Source organism: Camelus ferus, chromosome 17 (assembly GCF_009834535.1).
Source record: "Camelus ferus isolate YT-003-E chromosome 17, BCGSAC_Cfer_1.0, whole genome shotgun sequence".
Classification (NCBI taxonomy): domain Eukaryota; kingdom Metazoa; phylum Chordata; class Mammalia; order Artiodactyla; family Camelidae; genus Camelus; species Camelus ferus.
The window spans coordinates 9,711,598-9,733,142 of record NC_045712.1 but is presented as its reverse complement, the minus strand read 5'-3'; the positions used below and the strand labels follow the sequence as shown (position 1 = coordinate 9,733,142).

The window sequence follows — 21,545 nt, the reverse complement described above, 5'->3', positions numbered from 1 at the left end:
CCTGGAATACTTTATTGCAACTGGCTTTTCTAAGTTTATTATATTACATAGTTTTATTCACAACAATAAGTATATCTCTACACCATTTTTAGTGGCTGGATGGTATTAAGTTATATGAACCTATCACAGTTTATTGAACCAGTTTTCTGTGCTGAGTAATGAGTTATCTGCTAGTATAATTTTTATTGTGTAGTTTTCTGGAACTCTGAGGGTGAAATGCAAACATTTCTTCATCCATTATGAGTGGAGATTTTTGTTTGTTTTTGTTTTTGATTTTTTTTTTTTACCTGCAGAGTTTGAAGTTTCCTATCTTTAAGGAGTTTATAAGGATGGTCAGTGATTTCAAGGCTTTATTTTGCCTTTTGTTAGAGGATAAAGACGAGACTGGGATTGATACTCAAAGAAGGAAGCTTAAAGGTGCAAATACTTCTCTTGAAGAATAACTTTGGAGTGAATATTTTCTCAAATATTACTCTTTTTCTGTTGCCAGTTGCTAACTAAGGTATTATATTCTTGGCCCTAAAAAGTGATTTTTTTTAAAGAAAATTATATTACTGGAAACAATTAAATTTTCTGGATAATAACATTTGTTGAGGCAGCACTGCATGGCGATCATTGTATTAGGGGATTTGTGTGCATCATTTTCTTCATTATTTTCTTTAATCCTCCCAAAATCCCTAAGAGATAGGGCTTTAGAGTATAAATGATACAACAGACGTTTAAAAAATATCTCCTACTTTGATAAGTGGGTAGATTAAAAAAACCTACTGTTATTTCTATTTCTCTTTTCTGGATATGGTAACAAGGGCAGAGAGAGGTTTAATGGTTGATTTTGGAGGGCTGGCAAGATAAGCAGTAAAAAACTGTATTTCGGAAAATCAGGAAGTCCTTTCTCTTTTGACTTAGGACAAGTGTTTAAGCATTTTAAATAATTTTGGGTAGGGTCAGTATCAGCACCGTTAGAAACAGGCCTCATGGGGAACTCACCGAGCACGTGTAGGGCAGAGCAAGCCAAGATGAATCAGAAGAAAAAACAGTACAAAGAAAACCAAGAAAAGAAGAATTGGGTTGTCAAACCAGCTTGCATTCTGCGCTCTTTCCCAAAGGCTGAGGTCGAGTTCAGTGTTAACATTTGGGTCCAGATGCTTCTTTCATTAATGATTTTTACTTCCTGTATCATAGGAAAATGTCCCCATGATAAAGTTTACCTATTCTTTAAACCATTCTGTGCTAGTAAACATCTTAGATATCTCCAAGGAATTTAGATAGCATGTAGGAGTAGGTATTTGGTTAGATTCGGTTATAAAAAAGGAAATCAAGTGATGTATTTTTAACTGTGGAAATCTGGGTGCCATTAAGATGCCTTGCTTCTTGGCACTTCAGATGGTGGCACTATATTTGGTGGTGATGAGTAGTCTGCAGTATAAAATGTCAAAAAAAAAAAAAAAGCCGCATGATAAAAATGCCTAGATGCAATCAAGCCGACTTACTTTAATTCAACTACTAATGACTTAAATCCTGTTAGCTCTTGATTTTCAATTAGGTGGAGTACTATTCCGCGATTTGATTATATTTGCACAGGCTCATTTCATAGTTTGGTGCAATTTAGGGTACCCCCAAATGCAAACGCAGGGTCTCATTAGAAAAGTAAATGTGTGTCTTTTGGTTTTCCCACAGCAGTTCCGAGGAGCATCCCGGGGCCTCCAAGCCTCCGATAAGCTCCTCCAGTATGACATCACGCATCTTGCTACGCCAGCAACTCATGCGTGAGCAGATGCAGGAGCAGGAACGCAGGGAGCAGCAGCAGAAGCTGCAGGCGGCCCAGTTCATGCAACAGAGAGTGCCCGTGAACCAGACACCAGCCATAAACGTCAGTGTGCCCACCACCCTTCCCTCTGCCACCCAGGTGCCGATGGAAGTCCTTAAGGTATGTGAGTGTCACCTTGTTGGTTGGGCCAAGCCTTCTTCAACATTCTCCATTTTCTAGCTGTTTTATTTATCTCAGTGTGTATTTGGTTATATTGGAACCATCGGAATCATATTTGTAAATGTCAGCTCTATTGATTTCTACATGGCTTTGTGTTTTCAAAGAAGGATGTTAACTAACTGTAGATTTAGTAGTAACCCTCACTAAATGATGTTCCAGGAGAAATTACAAGTTAGGATAGGTGTTTGTTATAATGATATCTTTCTTTCTTTGGGAAAGTTTCCTAATGTACAAATTATCTGAAATGAGCCTCTTCTAATAATTTGTATGTAATTTTTTTCTCCTAAATACATTGCATGGGCCATTCTTTAGTTTCCTTCTGTCCTTTGTAAGTAAACTTGGCTGTAGAATTTGAATCTTTTTAGAAAGTCTCTTCAGATATAAAACTGTAGCAGAGCTTTCTACCCTTTAGTAACCAGACTGTGTAATCCTTTAACTGATGTGAGTTGTCTGTTTTGGGTCTCTTTGATTTCTTGCTAGAGTAGAAACTGCAGGAGCCTGTTAGCATCATTCTATCAGGGACATATAGCTTCCTAATTACTGAAAAAAATTGTAACAAGTCTAAGAATAGAATTCTGTCTCACACACGTATCCTCCACATCACATTGGGAGGTACTCCTTGTTTAAAGATAAACATTACAACTCTTAAATGTGACTGATGCAAGTGAAGTTAAAAGAAAAGTAAGGGGACCTCCTTACTTCTTAATTTCTTTTATATCCATTCACCTGATTGATTCATCCTGAAGAGTCCCAAGTGTTACTGTTCATTAAGCAAGGTGAACTGTACCCACTGGTAATTCCTTGTTGGTCTTTGCATTCATTCCTGTGCTCAGAAAGTACATCTCCCACTATTTCAAGTTTACTATTAAAACGCATAGACGGAATGACGTTTTATACTTGGGAAGCAACCTGTGATCCTTTCCAGGAAGTAGGAAGGGGATTCTTCAAAAATAAAAGTTGTTTTCTTATTTGCAAAGACTCTTAAAATGTAGTGATGAACTAGTGAAACTCTTTCATAGAGAAACCAATTATTCTGCTAGGGCGAAAAAGATCCAAATGGTTTAGTGTAAAATGTTACTCTACTGTGATTGAAGTTCTGGATATTGCCACAATTAATGATTGTTTTTTGCCCTCCACCTTCCCCCCAGTAAAGGCAAGGTTTTCTCTTGGAAATAGATTCTACATGAAATCTTTCTGTTCTGCTTGAGTGCAAACTGACAGTCACTAGGTGTCTATAGATGTAAGATTTATTTAAGATTTAAGTTGTCTTGTGCTCATAAGAATCATAATTGTTTTTGTCTATACCACAGATTATTTAAAGTTGTATGAATTAAATAATAATAATGTGGAGAAATATGTCTTTTTTTTTCTTTAATAGTCTTTTTTTAATCTGAAGGGCATATTTTAGAAGAGATGACATGGATTTGTGTTAGTAGTGGTTTATGTCCAATTTGAAGGTAATGCTTGATATTACATTAAAGTGTATTAGTTGAAATCTATATTCCTATTAAGGCAGTTATATCCGATAAGGGAGAAATTACCCAAATATGTTGAACCATCATTTCCATATCATCTTAAAGATGGACATCATTTTTAAATGTTTTTATTACTTAAAGTATGTAATTTTGAAATGATTAAAATTAAAATCTATACTAAATGGTTTGAATAATATACCCGTTTTTCCTTATATGTTGCCATGTTCTGGTAACACCTGCCTTAGCTGCAACCCTCAATTTAGTTAGGCCGGAAATATGTCCAAAGTTAAAACACAAATAAATTAGGAGAACTGGAAGACCTAATCTAAATAAAAATGAACAAATGGTAAATTTATATTTAATGCTGAATTAGTTTATCTCTGTGTAACTTGTGCATTTTTATATTTCAGTTATATAAAATAGTGAAGTGTGTCATAAAAATGAAAAGAAAGAATTGTAGGCATAGCAATGTGGAAAGGTTTGATAGCTATTTAGACAGATTTTAGTATCCTTAAGTGGAGGACCAAATAAAAATAAATGGCTTCATATAAGATGACATTCTAAGAGATTCATATTACATTTTAAAGGAGAGTATTATATAAATGATTAGTTCAAATACTTAATGACTTGGTACTTTATAAAAATAGTTTACGTATTTTTGAAAGTTTTATATATGAAAATATGAAATATTTATTATGAAAAGAGAGAAATACGATAATTTTCTTGTTTTCTCTTTTTTAGTTTTTAAATCCTAAGCATAGTATTATGAAGCACATTGTTAATAGAAAAACAGTTAATTTGCTTAATCTTGGACCATTTTTCTATGAATATACATTTCCATGAAATTAGTAACACTGAGTGTATGAATTTATGCATAACAATACAGATTATATTGAATAAGTAATTTTTCTAATAGTACAGCCAAAGTAGATTTTTCATTTAATTTTTAAAGATGTAAATTGCTAAAACAGAACATATCTGCTTCTCAGTGGAGGTAGATGTATACGGTCTGACATGCTAACATGTGCTGGAGAATTCTAGGTAAATCTCTCCAACTCCCACTGGTTTGCAAAAATTTGATAGGAAGTCACACACACAGACTCACAGTACCTACATTTTACTGTCACTGGGTTGAATGACTGATTTTGAAAAGCTTAATAGTGTTTTCTGGTTAATACCCTTTCTTTCACAGAGCTATGCTTAAAATATGAAGCTTTAAAAAGTATGTTTTAAATTGTTGATAGCTTCTAGGAAGTTAGGAGCAGTCTTTGGAATTTACAGGGATTGGAAATATGAATTACTTATTCTTCCCATGGTCATCGTTCAGTCTGTAAATTCATGATGCTTTGGAGGATTAGTTCGCTGGTTTTTATATTGATTTGATTAATTTATGGTTTTATTTCTGTTACTGACTTTTATGTTGGATGACGTGGCATTAGTCTTATTGCTTTGTATTTACATGTTAGAGATCTCCTCTAGGTTTCTGAAGAGCAGCCCTATTCAATTGGGTATTGTAATTTAAGGATGCTTCTTTGTCATAAATAACCAGTGCTTTTGAGTGCCTAATGCATTTTTCACAGTAGTGAACACCTTCTGTGTTTCAAACTGTGAATTAACAAAGTATGGCATTAAGAACCATTAGTGGAAGCAGTTTCTTCCACAGGTGGGTTTTATTGACATGCATGCCTGAGGTTTGAGATTTGATCTTGTTTCTTTCAAACAAAAGTGGGGGAACCAGGCACAGACCTTGTGGACACATGTCAGGTCTCATGGCTATAGAAGCGTCACATACCATCCACTGCATCCTCGTCCATATATCCATCAAGCATGCATTTTCACTATGTCATCTCTCTAACTCTGACTGATGATGGAAACACCTGGTTGCTCTGATCGTAGACTGGCGAGTTCATCAGAATTCCTCTCCCCACTCTCACATAATATGAACTCTGACAGTCTGTAGCTTGAAAACATTAGTGTATAGTTTGAAAACATTTCTCTGTTTAGAAATTTATAGGAAATTCTCAAGGATTTCCCTTTCTACCTTCCTCTCTCCCTTCCTTCTTTTGCCTTGGAATTTAAAACTTTAAAGGCAAGATGTCCTCTCTGGAATAAATTGTATATTGAGTTTTTTTCTTCTTGGGAGAAAGGTTATATGAATTTAAAAGAAAAAAATGTATTTTTGATAACTTTAGGATATTTTATCTTAAGTAGTTTGAAGGAATTATTTTTTAATTTCCCCCCTTTTCCAAGTCATCTCAGGTAATTTAAGCAGTTGGGCAGATTGCTGCAGAATGAGAAATGATACTTGCCGTTCATCAAATACCGAAAGACACTTTGCCAGCGCCCTCTGCATTGTAAATTGAATTTACATTGGCATTTATTTGGTGTATGTCTCATTGTGCAGCGTCCTGTTTCGACAGAGATTCTGGCAAGTCAGGCTGGATGGATGTCCTTCTTCCTTGTCACCCTGTTCCACAACCGACGTTCCGTGATTTCGCTGATGAGGGAAAGGCTGGATAACTGAATTGCTGGCCTTTTCTGTGTAATTTATGCAATTGACCTGGTGTTGAATTGTGAAGGTGTGGCTTATTCTTTAGGCATGACACAGAAACAGGAAAAAGAGTGTGTGGAGTTACAAGTGGACTGGTTGCTTACAGATTAGCAGAAGGGATTGCTCCTGTACCCCACTATACGTTTGATTTTGTTGCCAATTTATTTAGCCAGGAACACAGAACTTTATTAGCATCACATTGGCCAAAAGAAGCAGGAACAGATGCAGTCTGTATCTGATTGGCTTGTCTCAGTCCCCTTAGGAAATCTTGCTAGAGGCGCTGTCCCCATAAAAAAGGACATCTGAGAATTCTTCTGATACCATAGTCCATGGGCCATCATATATTTTTTCCAGTCCATGTGACTTACCACAAACACCCTGTGAGCTTTTGTTTTTGAATCAAACCTATTGTCTGCAAGACCACGTCTTCTCCCGGGACAAAGGGACTTGGTTTCCAGGTTCTGCAGACATCTCTTCATCCTCCTAGGAACCTCATTTCCATATAGGGTCTTTGAATCTCTTGGTTGTATCACTTTGATGTGTTCAGTGTCACACGTAAGGTAATTTTCTTTCCCATTAAAACTCACTGATAATTAAAAATTATAGACAGTTCTTGTAAACATGGAACAGATTTAAACAGCTTGGAAGGAGACACCAGCAGAGACTCTCCATTCCTCCCTCCCCCTCCTGCCTCTCTTGAGCTCCTAGGAGGGCAGCTGCTCTTAGCATTTGAGAGGGCAGCCCTCCTGGCTTCTGCTGCTTTCCAGCCATTAACTTTTGTGGGAGTGAAGTCTAAAGAAATACATTTGGCAGTTTTGATCAAGTGGATATAAACCCTCTTTCTCTTTGTTCACCTTTGTAAATGGAACAAAAGAAATAGTTTCTCCTCCTTCTGGGTTGTCTGTATTTTTGAGAATATTGCATCAAACTCCACTGTTCCTGAGGCAGAATGGGAACCTCTTACCCTGTGTATTGAAAACACTTAGGTCATCCTGGTGATACAAGTGTGTGCCAGCTTCCCTGGGCCTTGAGCTGTGGCCTGTTTGTTTCCCTTGCAAATAGGAATGTGTACCTTGTGGGTAAGGGGTTAGCTGCCTCAGGGCTGGCATAAGAAAGTGCTCCACAGGGTTGTTGTACATAGGTGAAATCTGACTTAACCCAGGCTCAGTGGGGTGAGCATCTCAGGACATGTGCATGGATTAATTTTAGACGTCGTATTCTGCCTGCACCGCGTTTAGGGGCTAGGAACGCGTAATGAAATGCTGGCTGAAGAAAGTCATCTTTGCTTAGATTTTTGGCCTGGTCCACTTGGAAGGGCAGCTCTGTGGGGAGCAGCTGTCTAAAACAAAATAGTCAACCTGGACACAGCTAAGCCTAGGAATTAATTCTACTTTTCCGGAAACATGGAAACATCAGCTGTAATCCCATGTTCAGTTGGTAATTTTGACCTACAAGATGGAAATGAATTCTCCCACTGTGAGACATGGCCATTTTTTATGCGGCCAAAGGGTACCACAGAGTCTCGGTGGTGTGATCTCCTCAGGTTGTGTATTGAGTCAGCCGTGTTCAGTGGATACCTGAACCATGCAGGTCTGGGAAGGTCACCTTCTCTTAAGGGACGAGGATCTTTATTATCTTCTCAATGAGCTGCTTCGACATCACTGAAGTCACTTTGTGGGCTTGCATGAGGGGCACTTGCTCAGCTCCTCTTTGTCTGCTGTTACAAAAAGTCGCACTGATAGGAGCAGTTTCCTCTCATGTACACAATTCCCCTAATTCCATGACTGGAGGGCAGGGTGGCATCTTAAGGAAGAATATTGAGGTCTGGCGTCTGGGAGTGAGGACTGAAAACTGGAGCGAGCCTCTTTTTTATCTGGCTTTGAATAATCATTTCTTTTCAGTGTGCTGAGATCTGTAGAGCCTCCATCCTTGGCAGGGGTAATACTGTCCCCTGGCAGAGCAAAAAATCGGCTCTTGGAGGACAACAAAGTCTGAGATGTTATAATGGTCTGTGGCCCTCTAAAGGGCCATAGTACATAAGCAGAGATACAGTATACGTACCTGTTAAAAATACTATGGTAATCTCTAGGTCCGTCTGTGTTGCTGCTAATGGCATTATTTCATTCTTTTTTATGCTTGAGTAAAAACCATTGTATATATACCACATTTTTTTTATCCATTCAGTCTGTCGATGGACATTTAGGTTGCTTCCATGTCTCAGCTATTGTAAACAGTTCAGCATCTTTCTTAACTCCTCTCTTTGTGTTTTGTTTAGAGAACGCTTAGAGAGACTCTGACAGATGTGACACCTGCCTTCCAGCTAGTCTCCATCTTCCCAGGATAGCTGTTAGAATAGCAGTCATGGTTAGCATGCCCAGCACTGGGTAGTTATTATTAGTGTCCCCATTTCACAGATGTGGGAACTGAGGTGAAGGGATCAAGTAGCTCATCCAAAGTTGCTGAAGCAAGTGGTACAGTCAGGATTTGAACCCACTCAGTTGGACTGCATGACCCAAATTTCTTGATAGCCTAGGACCTGTAGTAAATGTTTATTACAGAGCTTAAGGCCATAGCTTAAAATTTTTATAGGAGTTAGTAGTGTAAATGTGGTACTATGGAGGAAAGGCACATGGCTACAGAGACATTAATTACTGGCTGAATTAGGTGTTTGGCTGAACCCTTCATATCCTTTGTCTCATTTATCCCTCTAACAATCCTGTGGGATAAGTAAGATAAATCCCTCCCTTGACATGGGGAAATGGAGGCATGGAGAGATTGTCCCTGAAGTCACACAGTTAGGCTCCTCAGCCTACCTTATCTACCTAGGACCACATACCCAGCTTCCTCTATATTTTCTACAGCTCAGGGACAGACTGTAAACATTTCTAAAGAATCACCGGTAACAGACTACGTTAGAACAAAGGGGGAGGTCCAAGAGAAACTGCAGAGGAGTCTCATAGGTTTAATGGAAGGACACATGAGCTTAAGCATTTGGAATTAGTAAGGGGCCATCCATACTGAATAATAAATGTATCCCTGAGTCTCCACGATACGCCAAATGAAAGACCTGGATATGTTCTTACTGTATGAAAATACCGCCTAGCCACACTGACCACTATGGTAATTTACGGTTTGGTTATAGTCATCATTATTGGTCAGAAAGCTCTACAGTGAAAGTTTCTGTAACAACATCCCAAAATCCTGACCCAAGACGACTTATGTTCTAAAAGTCTTGTTGGACCAGACTTCACAATTCATAAGCTTTATAGTTCTATACATATTAATAATATATTTGTAGTATAAATGAATTTTGAGATGCTCAATTTGATAGACTCACACATGTCTTTTAACTATGAATTTTCTCCTGAAATTATGGTTGCATTTAGCATTTTTCTTCCCCTGCCCCTCTACAGTATTATATAGCTGTTACTGTATTTTAGGACATGAAACTGAAACTTCAGTTCTGGTTGTTTTTCCACTTGCTTTTATATGACAATGTCAGCTGTAATAAATCTTATGTTACCGTAATCTTATGTTACGCGAGTCTTCTTCACAAATGTTACCTGCGTTATCGCAACAATTGAAAGAAGGACTTAGGTTTGAAAGACTACCTTCTATAGGTATGTTCCTGAACAATAGAGACTGTGGACATGTGCAAGCAAAATCTAATTTTAACATTGCCCTACTAAAATAAGTGGGTGGGATCTGTGTCTAAAAATATGTAAATGAGTACGGTGGCTTTGCACAAGGTTAGAGCTGCAGTCAGTACAGGAATATTGGATCCTGCCCTGAATATGTCTCTTTTTATTGACTTCTTTGAGCATTAGCCTAAACTTTAAGGAAAATTTAGCTCCCGATAATACACTAGTCTTTCAGGCCTTGTTTATAAAGTTTAGATGTTTTTGCCTATTAGTATAAAGCTTTGCAAAAAAAATGATATGAATCAAACTTGGAGTATATGAAACAGATAAAATAGGAGGCTGTTAAAATGCAGAATGGTCCTAGAAAAATGAATTATTTTAATCAGTGTTTTAAAAACTAGGTAATGTTCTAGAAGAGGGTCTAGCTGAATCTACATCAGACTGTTCTTACTGATTACCGCTGGAATGGGTTTTGGGGCTAGAGATGGTGGTGGTTATATATTTTCTAACCAGGAGAGCACATGCTTACATTCTTAATGTAATTAAAGTGAATATCTCTTAAAACATTTGATTTAGGAGTCTTAGCAAAGTTCTTTTCACCTATAACTCTTTTGAGCAGCACAATTCTCCTGTCAGGTGAGTTTACTTTCTTAAAGGAAGGATGGCAAGGTGTAAGGGTCCTGAAAATTAAAAATGAATAAAAGGATTTGAATCACCAGTTTATGAATAATTTTAAAAAGTAGTTAAGAGGCCCAACATGAAAAGCAAAATTCAGATTTCTACTACCTTATCACCAGGCATAGCTTTGTCATAATCTCCTCTGTTGGCCCTGAGTTTTGTATAATTAAAATTTAGGAGCTAGAAATTTTGTTGAGACTTAATTAGAAGCGACAAACCAGAGACATTCCTGCTGGTTAGGAAAGGCTTAAGAAATTCTTATTGGCTAAATTACAAATATGTAACATTTTTTCTGAACACTGCATGGTAGTTCAGACTGCCTAAAGGTGACAAGATTAGCTCTGTTTTTCTAGTGAAGTAGTAAAAATTAGATTAATAAGTACCAGGCAAAGAACCTTTTCTTTTTTTCGAAAGGAATCTTACCTTGAGTCCTTCTGGCTGTGGAGATCGGTGCCTTAATTAGCCACATGTTCTTTTTACCTCCTGGGAAATAAGTCCGGGATAAAATTGGGGATCAAGACGTAGGCGCACATTGACTTAGCACACGCCGCTAAGTAATTCATCAAGGAATGTTGGTAATTAGTCCTGCCTCTTTCAACTCTTGGCTTATTTCATAAAACCGGTTGATTTAAAATAATGCCTGCTGATTTATTACCAACACGTTTCACGACTGAGACTTGGCCCTTGAACAAAAGCAATATTGTGCAGGGATGGAAACGCGCCCTCTTGTTTTTGTGTTTTTACAAATTCTGAAGGGCATCTGTAGTCCCCTGTTAACTTTGTTGCATTTTCTTTTGCCCCATTCAGCATTTTCCTGGGCTTTCTTTTGTCTCCTGGTGAAGAGAAAGGGGGAGCAAATTAGAAAAAAAAAAAATTCCAGGCTCTTGGAGGTTTTGGATGTGATGTGCTTGTCAAAGTGTATTGACTCAGTGTGATTTGATGGAATTTAATTTGAATCCTTCGTCTGGTAAGACAGGCTGTCGTAATGGCCTTTGGTCCTCCTGCATTGTTAAGTGTTTGGTGATATTTATGACAGCCAGGTTAATCTTAAAAGACTGAATTTATGAGAAGTACAGAACCTTATGACTTCAGTCTGGTAGCCTTGGTATCCAAACACAGCTCTAAGTTATTCTTTAAACGCCAAATTCCCTTTAATGCCAACTCGGTGTGCTTCTTTCTGCTTTGAGATGCGACCCTAATCGGCATCCTTGCTGAAAAATCTGGGATTAGATTGGAGGACTCAAAATTGGAGCATATGAAGCAGATAAAGTAGTCTCCAGTACTTAACTGGGGAACCTTAGGCATGTTTCCTGTTCTTTCTGGGTCTCAGTGACCCCATCTGTGAAATGGAGGTAACAGTGGCCTGGAGAATTTTTGTGAGGGTTAAATTAGATAATTTACCTAAAGCAGTGCTCTCTAACAGAAATAAAATGTGAGCCACAGAGATGAATTTAAACTTTCTAGTAGTCACATTAAAAACATTAAAAAGAAACAGGTGAAGTCAACTTTAATAATATGGTTTATTTAATTCAGTATATCTAAAAGGTTACTATTTCACCATATATAATCAATATAAAAGTTACTAAGATTTTTTACATTCTCTTTTTTCTGTGTTAAGTCTTCATGTTGAGTCTTTCACACTAGGTCCTCAAAATCAGATATGTGTTTTACACTTACACGAGCATTGCAGTTTGGGTGCTGAATTTTCATTAAGTTACTCGATCTGTATTTAGATTTTGTGAGATTTACAGTCAGAAAAGTGGATTTATATCTACTTACCAAGTTGCTTCAAACGAATTTAAAAGATTTCCAATAACTAAGTTGAGTACAAGTCTTTACATTTACGTTTAAATGAAATAAAAAAATGTATTTTCTCAGTCACATTGGCCGGGTTTCCAGTGCTCAGTAGCACATGTGGCCTATGGCCTCTGTATTAGCACAGATCTGAAGCATTTAGCACAGTGCTGAGTAGATGGAAAGTACCCGGCAAAGGATTCTGCTTTATTGTTGTTGATAATGAATAAAATAATAATTCCTAATTATTAATCACTAAATATAGTAATTATGATTATCATCTCCAAGTTGCCATCTTCATTTGCCACCATTTATACCTGCCCAAAACGATTGCTGTCCCGCTGCCTTCCTCCCCACCAAAGGAGACCAAAAAAGTTAGTCCTTTTTTTCTCACAACCCTTTGTAGCCCAGGTTAGGTGACGTACCTTATGTGTGGTTGATAGTTCCTGTCCAAACACCCTTTCCCAGGCGAGCACAGCAGAGTCACCCTTGGTAATGTGGCATTTGGACCCGTCTCTGCCAACAGCCTTCCATTCAGGCTTGAGCAGTGACAGCTCTTAACTCATCGGTCACACGTCTTACTCATCCTTCCAATCCAGCTTTTTCTCAAACCTACACGTACCACACTTACATGGCACCTGCTCTGCGTGTTAAAGATGTCTAAAGCCTTAGGAACATGGAAGCACCCCGTCAATGTTCATGATGCAAAAAAGACATGGAAGGAAAAGGAGACCCGTTAATCCTAGTTCTTCTTTAAATATATATATATATTTAATTGTAGCTGAATAAACATATAAGGTATTAAAAAACTACTTTTTGGGGAAGGAGTTGTATATATGATTTTTATTCATGCTAACGTTGCTAAGGCAATTTCTTTTCTCAGTTAACCTGCAGTGTATTTTTAGGAATTTTTCAGCACAGCTGATAACTCCATGAAACAGTTTTTCCTCCTTATATACCAGGCACCTAGATTTTCTGTTTGCTAGTTTATGACCATTTGTTAAACAGGAAATAATACACCTAAAACGATCATTTTAATTTTATTGGGTACCTCATCATTCCTAATGCAAACAACGAGTTGATGATACTGGAATTAGCAAACTTTGTTAGAGGGATTTAATGTGTTCTTCATATAAATACTAAGAGTGTGTGAAGTTACATTCTTGTTCAGTTTAGCAAGAAAACCAAGGGAGCAAAAATATTAACCATGCCATGAGTTCCAGAAAGAAAAACGTTTCTATTGTCAGGTTTTTTGGTTTCCCGAGTTTGGAACTACCTATTTTCTCAATGTTTATTACTTATTTTATTATCATCTTAAAAAAAATGTAAGTTAATAAACATGCATGCTGTTGTAAAGTTGATTTCAATTTTCCTAGTAGCTCTCCAAACTTGTATTAAAATCATATGCCTAAAGAGGTTTTTCAACTCATTAATTGGCATAATATTGATAGAGTTCATAATGCAGAGTTAAGAGTATGGGACATTGTGCACATTTTTACTGACACTTAGGACCACTGGTATCTCATAGATGAGGAAAAAAACCTGAACATTCTGGAAGGACATTTAATTTTGATGTGAAGTCCTCATTCAGTTTGACACGAAGCGAAGGTGTATAGAACTTAACTCCAAACGGTGTTTCTGGGACAGTTTTCTGTAACTCAGTGGTTCTCAAAATGTGGTCTGGGGCCTGCAGCCCCCACATGACCTGGGAGCTGTTTAGAAACACAGGTTCCCTGGGTCTGCCTGGAACTATTGAGCCAGAAACCCCAGGAGTGGGGCCCATTAATCTGAAAGATTCTAATGCAGACTCATGTTTGAGAATCACTGTTGTAGAAACCTGGAAGTTAATTTGTAAGAAACATAAGAAAAATTGAGAAATACTTGTGCAAATAAAGTCAACCTCTTAGATGGAAAGTAAACATATCAAGAGTTATGGAAAGTCTCCAACAGTGGTACAATTGGTAGGTACTTTGCGAAGGAGGGGAAGAGGAAGACAAGCAAAGAAAATGTTACTTTCAGGTAAAATTGATCAGCGGAAGTTACAAAATATCCAGTAGCTCCTTAGAGTCTTTGTACACAGGGCAAATCCCATATAGTTATGAAAGGTTGATAACAATAGGTTAATCCTGCCAATTCTTGGGGAGATGAGTTGGGGTAAAACAATAATAAGAAACTTTAAAATTATGCGGTGGTTCCCACTTTAAGCTACAGAAACTATTGTGCCTATGTAGGAACTCTGGGGGATCAATGAATCCATTAGTCCGCCAACATTTATAAATTAAATACATACCTCCCTTACGTATCCATCTCTTTTTCAAATAAGTGTTACTACTGCTTTAGGGAACAAAGTATAGATTGATAGCAAGGGCATAGCTTTCATTTTCTTCCTTATTTTTACACATTGTCTTAATCAACAAAAACTAAAAGCACAACTCCTAATCGAATGTGGCCTGGGAATATTTGACTTTTAAAAAAGGTTAAGAGGTACTTCTTTTTAGGAAACTTAAAAAAAAAAAAAAAACTCTCAAGTGTTCTTTAAATTCCACTTTTGGACCCTTCTTTCCTTTTTGTAGGTGGGATTTAGTTAATGGTAACACAGAATGGCCTTTTCAGGGTCCTAGGGACCCAATCATTTATCATTTCACAGACAGCAGCCCCTCGATAGCCAGTCTCTGACATCAAAGGCCTTTACTGATGTGGCCGTAGTCTTGGCTTGGCCTTTTACACTGGAGCATTGACATCAACAGAAAGTGTTTTTCTTTTTCTTTTTCAGTGTTAGTTGTCTGCTAGAAGGCAGTATATTCAGTGCATGCGGCCATCTTGCCTCAGGGTTGGACTAAAACAAATGTTCATTTTTGGAAGTGCCAAGGGAAAGACCAACTCTTTCTGTTGCTGGCATCCTTAATTTGCACACCCAGCATGCAGACCCATGTCCAGCTTTAGAAGAGGCATGACTCACATAGGAGCCATGAAGTGCCCTTTGCTTCCACCAGAAGACATTTATTTATCTTCCTACCTCACTCCTAGTCAGAGGGGAAAATCAGAAATAACCCAAAGATGCCCTTATGAACTGCACTGATCATGAACCTTGTTGCCTGGACTCACTTTGCTTTTCTGTTAGGGTTTCCATTTTTCACTGAGAATTCATTCAAAGAACTCTTGCCCCAAGACGTTTGATTTTGTTCTGTACCTGCCCTGTGGCTGCAGCGTCCTTGTTTAAGGGTGTGGGCTTGGTGTGAGAGGGTCAGTCCCCAAATCCTTTCTGAACCTCAGTTCCCTTGTCTGCATGAGAAGGATAATAGAAGTCCCCTAGCTTATAGGGCTACTGTGAGAAATAAGGGACGTGATCCTTGCAAAGCACTTAGCACCGTGTCTGGCACAGTACTTACTAATGTTGATCACTGTCATCAGTGTTTCAGCCAGAGACACACACTAAGCACACAGTGATTCAACCACATAATGGGTTCTTGAGAAGTGATCAGAGGGTTAATGTTTGGGCAAAAGGTGAGGAAAGTTGATTCCACATAGGATCTGGAATTAATTTCTCTAGAAACATATGAGATATGTAAAGATTCTTTTAACCAGTAACAATTGAGTTACATTTCAGCAGCAAAAGGAATTTTTATTCTTAAGAATCACCTGACTATTCAGGCTCCCTTAACAGTAATTTTTTTTCCCCTTGGGGGAAGTGGGATGCTTGGCCACAAATTTTTAACTTCTCCCCAAATTATACCCACTACTTAAAATTGTTAGAAGTTGTTTTGGTGATTGACAGCCAAATTAGGCAACAGTTAAATCCTTACTTAAAGAGAATTCTGGGGAATTGGTTAAAATTGGGGCTAAATTTTCAAGAAAAATTAATAGATGTCAGAAGCTGTCATAGTGCTCTGATTCTGAAATTAAAATTTCATTTATATGCCAAGAAATCAACAATTTTGATTCTGGAACTCTGGTTCAAGGTAAGTGATCATATATGACTTTATTAACTATTCACTTTTGCAAGCATTATTATTTTTAGGCAAGTAGAGATTCAAAATACATTTAATCACAGCCTCTCATCTGCGAGCCCCAGGGCCCACTTTGTAGAGCCAGTCAACTGATGGGAACCTTTATCTGTGCTGAGAAAGTTTTCATCGCTAACCAAGTTGCACAGTTATTTTTATGCAGTTTGCAAGTTTTGATTCCTATGCTCGGGGATCCCTTGACTTCTTCCTTACATGATCTGCCCACTTTTTTTTTTCCTGGTCTAAGATCCTGCTGCTCCACCCCTATTACTTGTAATTTATATCGTTTTAATCTTTTCTTTCAATTTTTTTACCTTTCAGAAACATGTCACCTTGAGTGTTCTGTACTCAATAGTACCTACTTGCTGACCTCTGTTTTTGCTACTAAACCATTTATCTTACTTCCATGATATGTACTATCTTGAGATAAGACCAAAGGCCATTCTTTCAACCTATCTTGCAATGTTCACTACAGCCCTGAAATCAAACATACATGCGTAGTACCCGTGCCCAAGCATGGACCAGGAGTTTGACCTTGGAGAAGTTGCCTTTCTGGGCCTCCATCTCCCCAGCCAACCACCTGGTCTCAGACTTCGCTCCTAATTGCCATTCAGTGAACTGCCTCTACTTTTTCCTTGAGAGGTGACCACCTACAAGTCACTGATACTGCATTCGTGATAAGATGAAGATGACAACGGACTTTAAAAAACACTAGATTTGCTTTAAATATTAAATACACAGAATAGTTGTCATGATAAAGAAACTCCAGTGTACAGAATGCTTAGAGTTCCACGGTAGTTTAAGTGACCTGTTTCTCCTTGAAGGTGGCAAAAGGTGGGTTGGAAAAGTCTCTTTTATTGTTATTTAGTTGTTCTGTTATTTGTCTTTGTGTGTTCTGATGATGATGATGATGATGATGATGATGATGATAATAATAATAATAATAATAATAATAATAATAATAATAATAATAATAATAATAATAATAAATATTGGCTATCACTTAACTGCATCTCAGGGACTTTCCTGAAGGCTTTTTAAGCAGAGACTGAGCTCAGACTTATTAGAAATAGATGGTGAGGGAGCTGACCAGACTGCCCTGAGTTTATTTATACGCACATCTTAAAATCCATATTACAGACTGAATTCTCGGGTTTACTAAATCTGTAAGATGAAAATTCATTTCTGACATGATTTGTGGTTGCAGAATGTTCGCTAGCTTTTATGTTCTTTTCTTTATTAAACAGAAAACAAGTTTGGGCTCAGGATGTTTGTTTATGATTGGTCAGTGAGTATGGGGAGCAGGAGCATGTGGCTCACTTCTGTGTGTTTTTTGTTAATTATTCTGTAGTTTAATACTCATTTTAACTTTCTTGAGAGAGAGAGAAATGACTAATTTTCTCTCAAAGACTTTCCCTTTTTTTTCTCTTGAAGAATACCTTTATAGATGTTAATCTCCTTCCCTGCTTTGCTTTCTGTATCCCTTTTTCCCTCCCTCCCTTCCTCCTTCTTTCCTTAAATGCACAAATCTGGAATTACACAGCTTGCCTTTGAATCCCAGCTCTGTCGCTAGGTAATCTGGGGCAGGTAATTTAGTCTGTAGACGAGTCCTTAGTTTCCTCATCTGTAAAATGGGTGTCGTATCAGGACATCCTATTCTATTGCAATGTGTTTTCTTTAGTGGGAATCCCTCCAGTGTTACTGGTAAAGAAAGAACTCACGCTGGTGTAACGTGAATTCCTTTTGTTCCTTTTCCACAGTGTGTAAATGTTTGAAGGAGTCCAGGGCAAGCTTTATGATATTTAAAGCGAAAGCCTTAGCCGTAGATGAAGACTTTACAGTAAGCCGAATGTCTCTGCAGGTTTAGTGAAATCTAGGCGGCAAGAACTGCTTGCCTGTCTTGGTGCTGTGCTCTCTAGAGATTTGCGTGCAGAGGAAAAGCTGCAGAGACATTTCTCTCTGTATTAACACAGTAAACTCACAGAGAAGGCTAGGTCCAGGATCAGATTTTAATTTTTAAAGAAATGATCTACACAAGAAGCACTTACCCACCAAGATCTACCTTCTGAAGGGGAGGAAGCTGGAGGCTCAGGGTTTAAAACCATCTGTGAAGCTGGTTGCAAACGCCAGTAGAAATTTAACCAGCTGGCGTTGAATTAGGGTTTACTGACTGTTGTTATTCATGCTCTGCTTACAAAGGTCCAGAGGTTTTGAGGGGTCGCCCCTCACCTTCCCTGTTCCTCCATGCCCTCTTGTTCAGAGTGGGTGATTTTGCAGAATGTGACATTTCTCAGGACGGTATAGACGGGGTTAGAGCAGACACACCTGAATCAATTTCAGAGGCGTGATTATCTCGTGAGTTAACGTGTGCGGAGTACACTGCGCAGCTCGGAGTCTTGCAGGAGAGGATGGAAAGCGCTGCGCAGTGTTAGCTCGTGCCCCTCCGCTTTCTCGCACGGCACTTCCTCCGGCGGTGACGGCGGCCCTCCTGCCTCGTGGGGGGTGCTGCGCGCGCGCGCGCAGAAGGACTGCACTTCTGCCTCAGAAGGTGAGGACGGTCCCCCCCGCGTGGTTACTGTCGAGTGGAACCTTGAGGAACAAGTAGGGTCATTCCAGAAAGACGAGAATCAGGGAGCATAGGGAGCGGAAGAAGCCAAGGGCACATGCTCTAGATTTTGGTGGGAGGCAGTAGATGGCGACGTGGAGAGAGTGTTGGGAGGCCAAGACGGACGGGTGAGCTGGGGGGCCAGGTGATACAAGGCTGGGATGTGACCCCAGGAGGTCTTGGAGCTGATGTCGCGGGTGCTGGGCAGCCGCTGAGGGCGCGCGTATTTGTGTTTGTTTCCATGTGTTTTTCATTTATTTACATTTTCGAGAAGGAGAGGGATGGTCAAGTGGATGCCTCTGGTTGCTGGTGGAGGTGGGAGGTGAGTTTTAGAGGAATACGGTTGGAGGTGGGGAAGCTCTCAAAATAATTGGGAAAATGAATTATGAAAGCACTGACTCTAGAAGTCTTAGGAGACATAAGAGGAAAGCATTAGTGAAAAAAATTAAGGGATAAAGTGAATGGAAACGTACTAGATAAAAAGGAGAAGGAAGAATGCGTGATACTATATACATTTTACATAGAAGGAAACTGAACATAGAAATGAAGATATTGGTCTAAAGGAGGGTTGGCCAACAGTGTCCACAGGCCAAGTTCTGCCTTCTGCATGTTCTGTAAAGTTTCATGAGAACACAGCCATGCTCGCTCATTTCCTTGTGGTCTATAGCTGCTTTCGCACCACAGTGGAGGGTTGAGTAGCACAACAGAGAAGTCATGGCCCATAAAGCTGAAAATACTTACTCTCTGGGTCTTTACAGGAAGAATTCGCTGGCTGCTAGTCTCTGCACATGGTCCATAAGTTCTAGACCTAGGATTTAAATCTTTGAGAGTCAGGATTGTCTCTCTTGTTTACCTCTGATCCTGAACATTTTACATTGTGTCCCATACATAGTAAGCCTTCATAAATAAACTCCTCCTGAGTGAATGAATGAGTCAATGAATAAACACATTAGCAAAGTCAGACCTGGTTGATTTGCAGCTTGTGCTATTCACGATTATTCTGTACTAATTCCTGTATCTTCAGTATCTTATGTCTAAGATTTCGAGCAGGAGTTCATATATAAAACAAATATTTTATTGAGTGTCAACAATGTAGAAGGCATTGTTCTTGATGTGAGGATTTTTTATGCTCTTGTGAAACTCACTGCTCATAGAGGAGACAAATGTTAATCAGATCATCACAGAAGTGATGTGCAGTTGCAGGTGTCCACAGGTACCAGGCAAGAAAAGGGCACAATTCTATGGGAACTGGTAATGGGAAGATTTGGTGTAGAGTCAAAGAAGTCTTTCCTGTAGTCACCTGTCCTATGGTCTGAAGAGTGAATAGACTTCAGCTTGGCAGAGGTCTTCCTGTGCAAAGGCCCTGTGGCAGCAGAGGGAAGACACAGAACAAAGAGAAGGCTGGCCATACTGGGAGTGAGACTGGAGAAATGGGCAAAGGTCTTGTGTTCCGAATACAGGAATCCATCAAGCCTGAACTTGAGCTATGCATTTGGGGCTCAGTAGTATAGTATTTTAAACCAGAGAGAGTATGAAGTCAGCAGAGAGGGTGTTGTGAGAGAAGGTGTGGGCCTTGGGAAGAACTCTGGAACACACCACTAGAGAAGCACAAAGTATGGAGAACCTATGAAGAGGTACAAAAGCTCAGAATAAAAACTTGGAGAACCTGGAGTGACAGAAAGAGTTTGAGGTGGGAGAACAGCTGATCAATGGTAGACTTGGCATGTGCTTCCAAGAAGTGAAGAACTAAAAAGTGCCTTGTTGGACTCTTCCCTTGGGAGGTCACTGTGACCTTTGAAAGAGTAGATTCAGAGGGTGGGAGGGAAAATGGAGCTGCCAATCTGTAGAATGAATGAGCAGAGAGGAAAAGGAAACGAGTGTGTATTCATTCATTTATTGAACAAGTAGTTACTGAGCATCTTATCTTGGTCTTAGGGATCCAGAGCTGAGCAAAACCAGACGCAGTCCTTGCTCTCCTCCCCAAGATTCTCCCCTCCAAACCCCTCGCTCTTTGCTTCTTGGTTGGCTGCCCCGTCTCCTGACACACCCATTCCTTCCTTGCTGTTAGTACGTTTGGGCAGCTAGGTCCAGCCTGGTTGGCCAGGACCCACTGTGGCGCTTCAGGGCAACGTGGGGAAGCTTGCTGTCAGGTGGGGGAGAAGGACACTCAGTCATGCAGTTTCCCCAGCACCACCTAAAAAGGAGAATGGACAATTTAAAACTAATGTGTGTGCTATGAAGGAAAGAAAGAAGTTTCTGTGGGAACAAAGAACAAGAGAGAGGGGAGGGGTTCGTGCAGGAAGGAGTTCTCTGACTACGTGATCCTGGAGCTGAAGGCAGCATAGGTATTAACTCTGTGAAGTCTGTGGGGAGGGCACGTTTCAGTGTGTAAGGAAACGATTGTGACCAGGTCCTGGGGTCCCAGAGGGCTTGGCAGCTCTGGGAAATAAAGAGTCCAAGTCTGGGTGGTTGTGGGCCGAGAGTGCGGGTCAGGATTGTGTCACACAGGCTAAAAGGTGGGCACGAGCTAGAGCCCCAGGGCCTGCAGACCATCCGTAGGAGTCATGTCTTTATATCCCAAGTGCAGTGGGAAGCCACGGCAGGGTAACCAGTCTTAAGTTTAGGAAGTGCTGTCTCCTGTTTGTAGAGAGAGCGTGAGCTTGTCACACCATTCTCTACCAACGTGGGCAGGTAATCTAAGGATTCTCCTCTCAGGAGGAGTCACTGCATCCTCCAAGAGTGTGCGCACCAAAGCTCTGTGGGGAAACCCTCACTTCTCTGCAACCTGTGCGGCCCCAGCACGACAACAT

At 39.5% G+C, this 21,545-nt stretch overlaps 1 protein-coding gene across 14 annotated transcripts in view; it reads left to right on the top strand.

Annotated features, from left to right (window-relative positions):
* Window positions 1-21,545, top strand: part of MITF (melanocyte inducing transcription factor) — a 209,513-nt gene that overhangs the window by 125,316 nt on the left and 62,652 nt on the right. For 11 of the 14 annotated variants that reach the window (XM_014560761.2, XM_032458097.1, XM_006186542.3 and 8 more), the window contains one exon: window positions 1,678-1,927. In XM_014560761.2, coding sequence (XP_014416247.1) covers window positions 1,678-1,927 — 250 coding nt within the window. The remainder of the gene's footprint in view (window positions 1-1,677; window positions 1,928-21,545) is intronic. The other 3 variants (XM_032458091.1, XM_032458092.1, XM_032458093.1) reach the window with 1 other exon arrangement.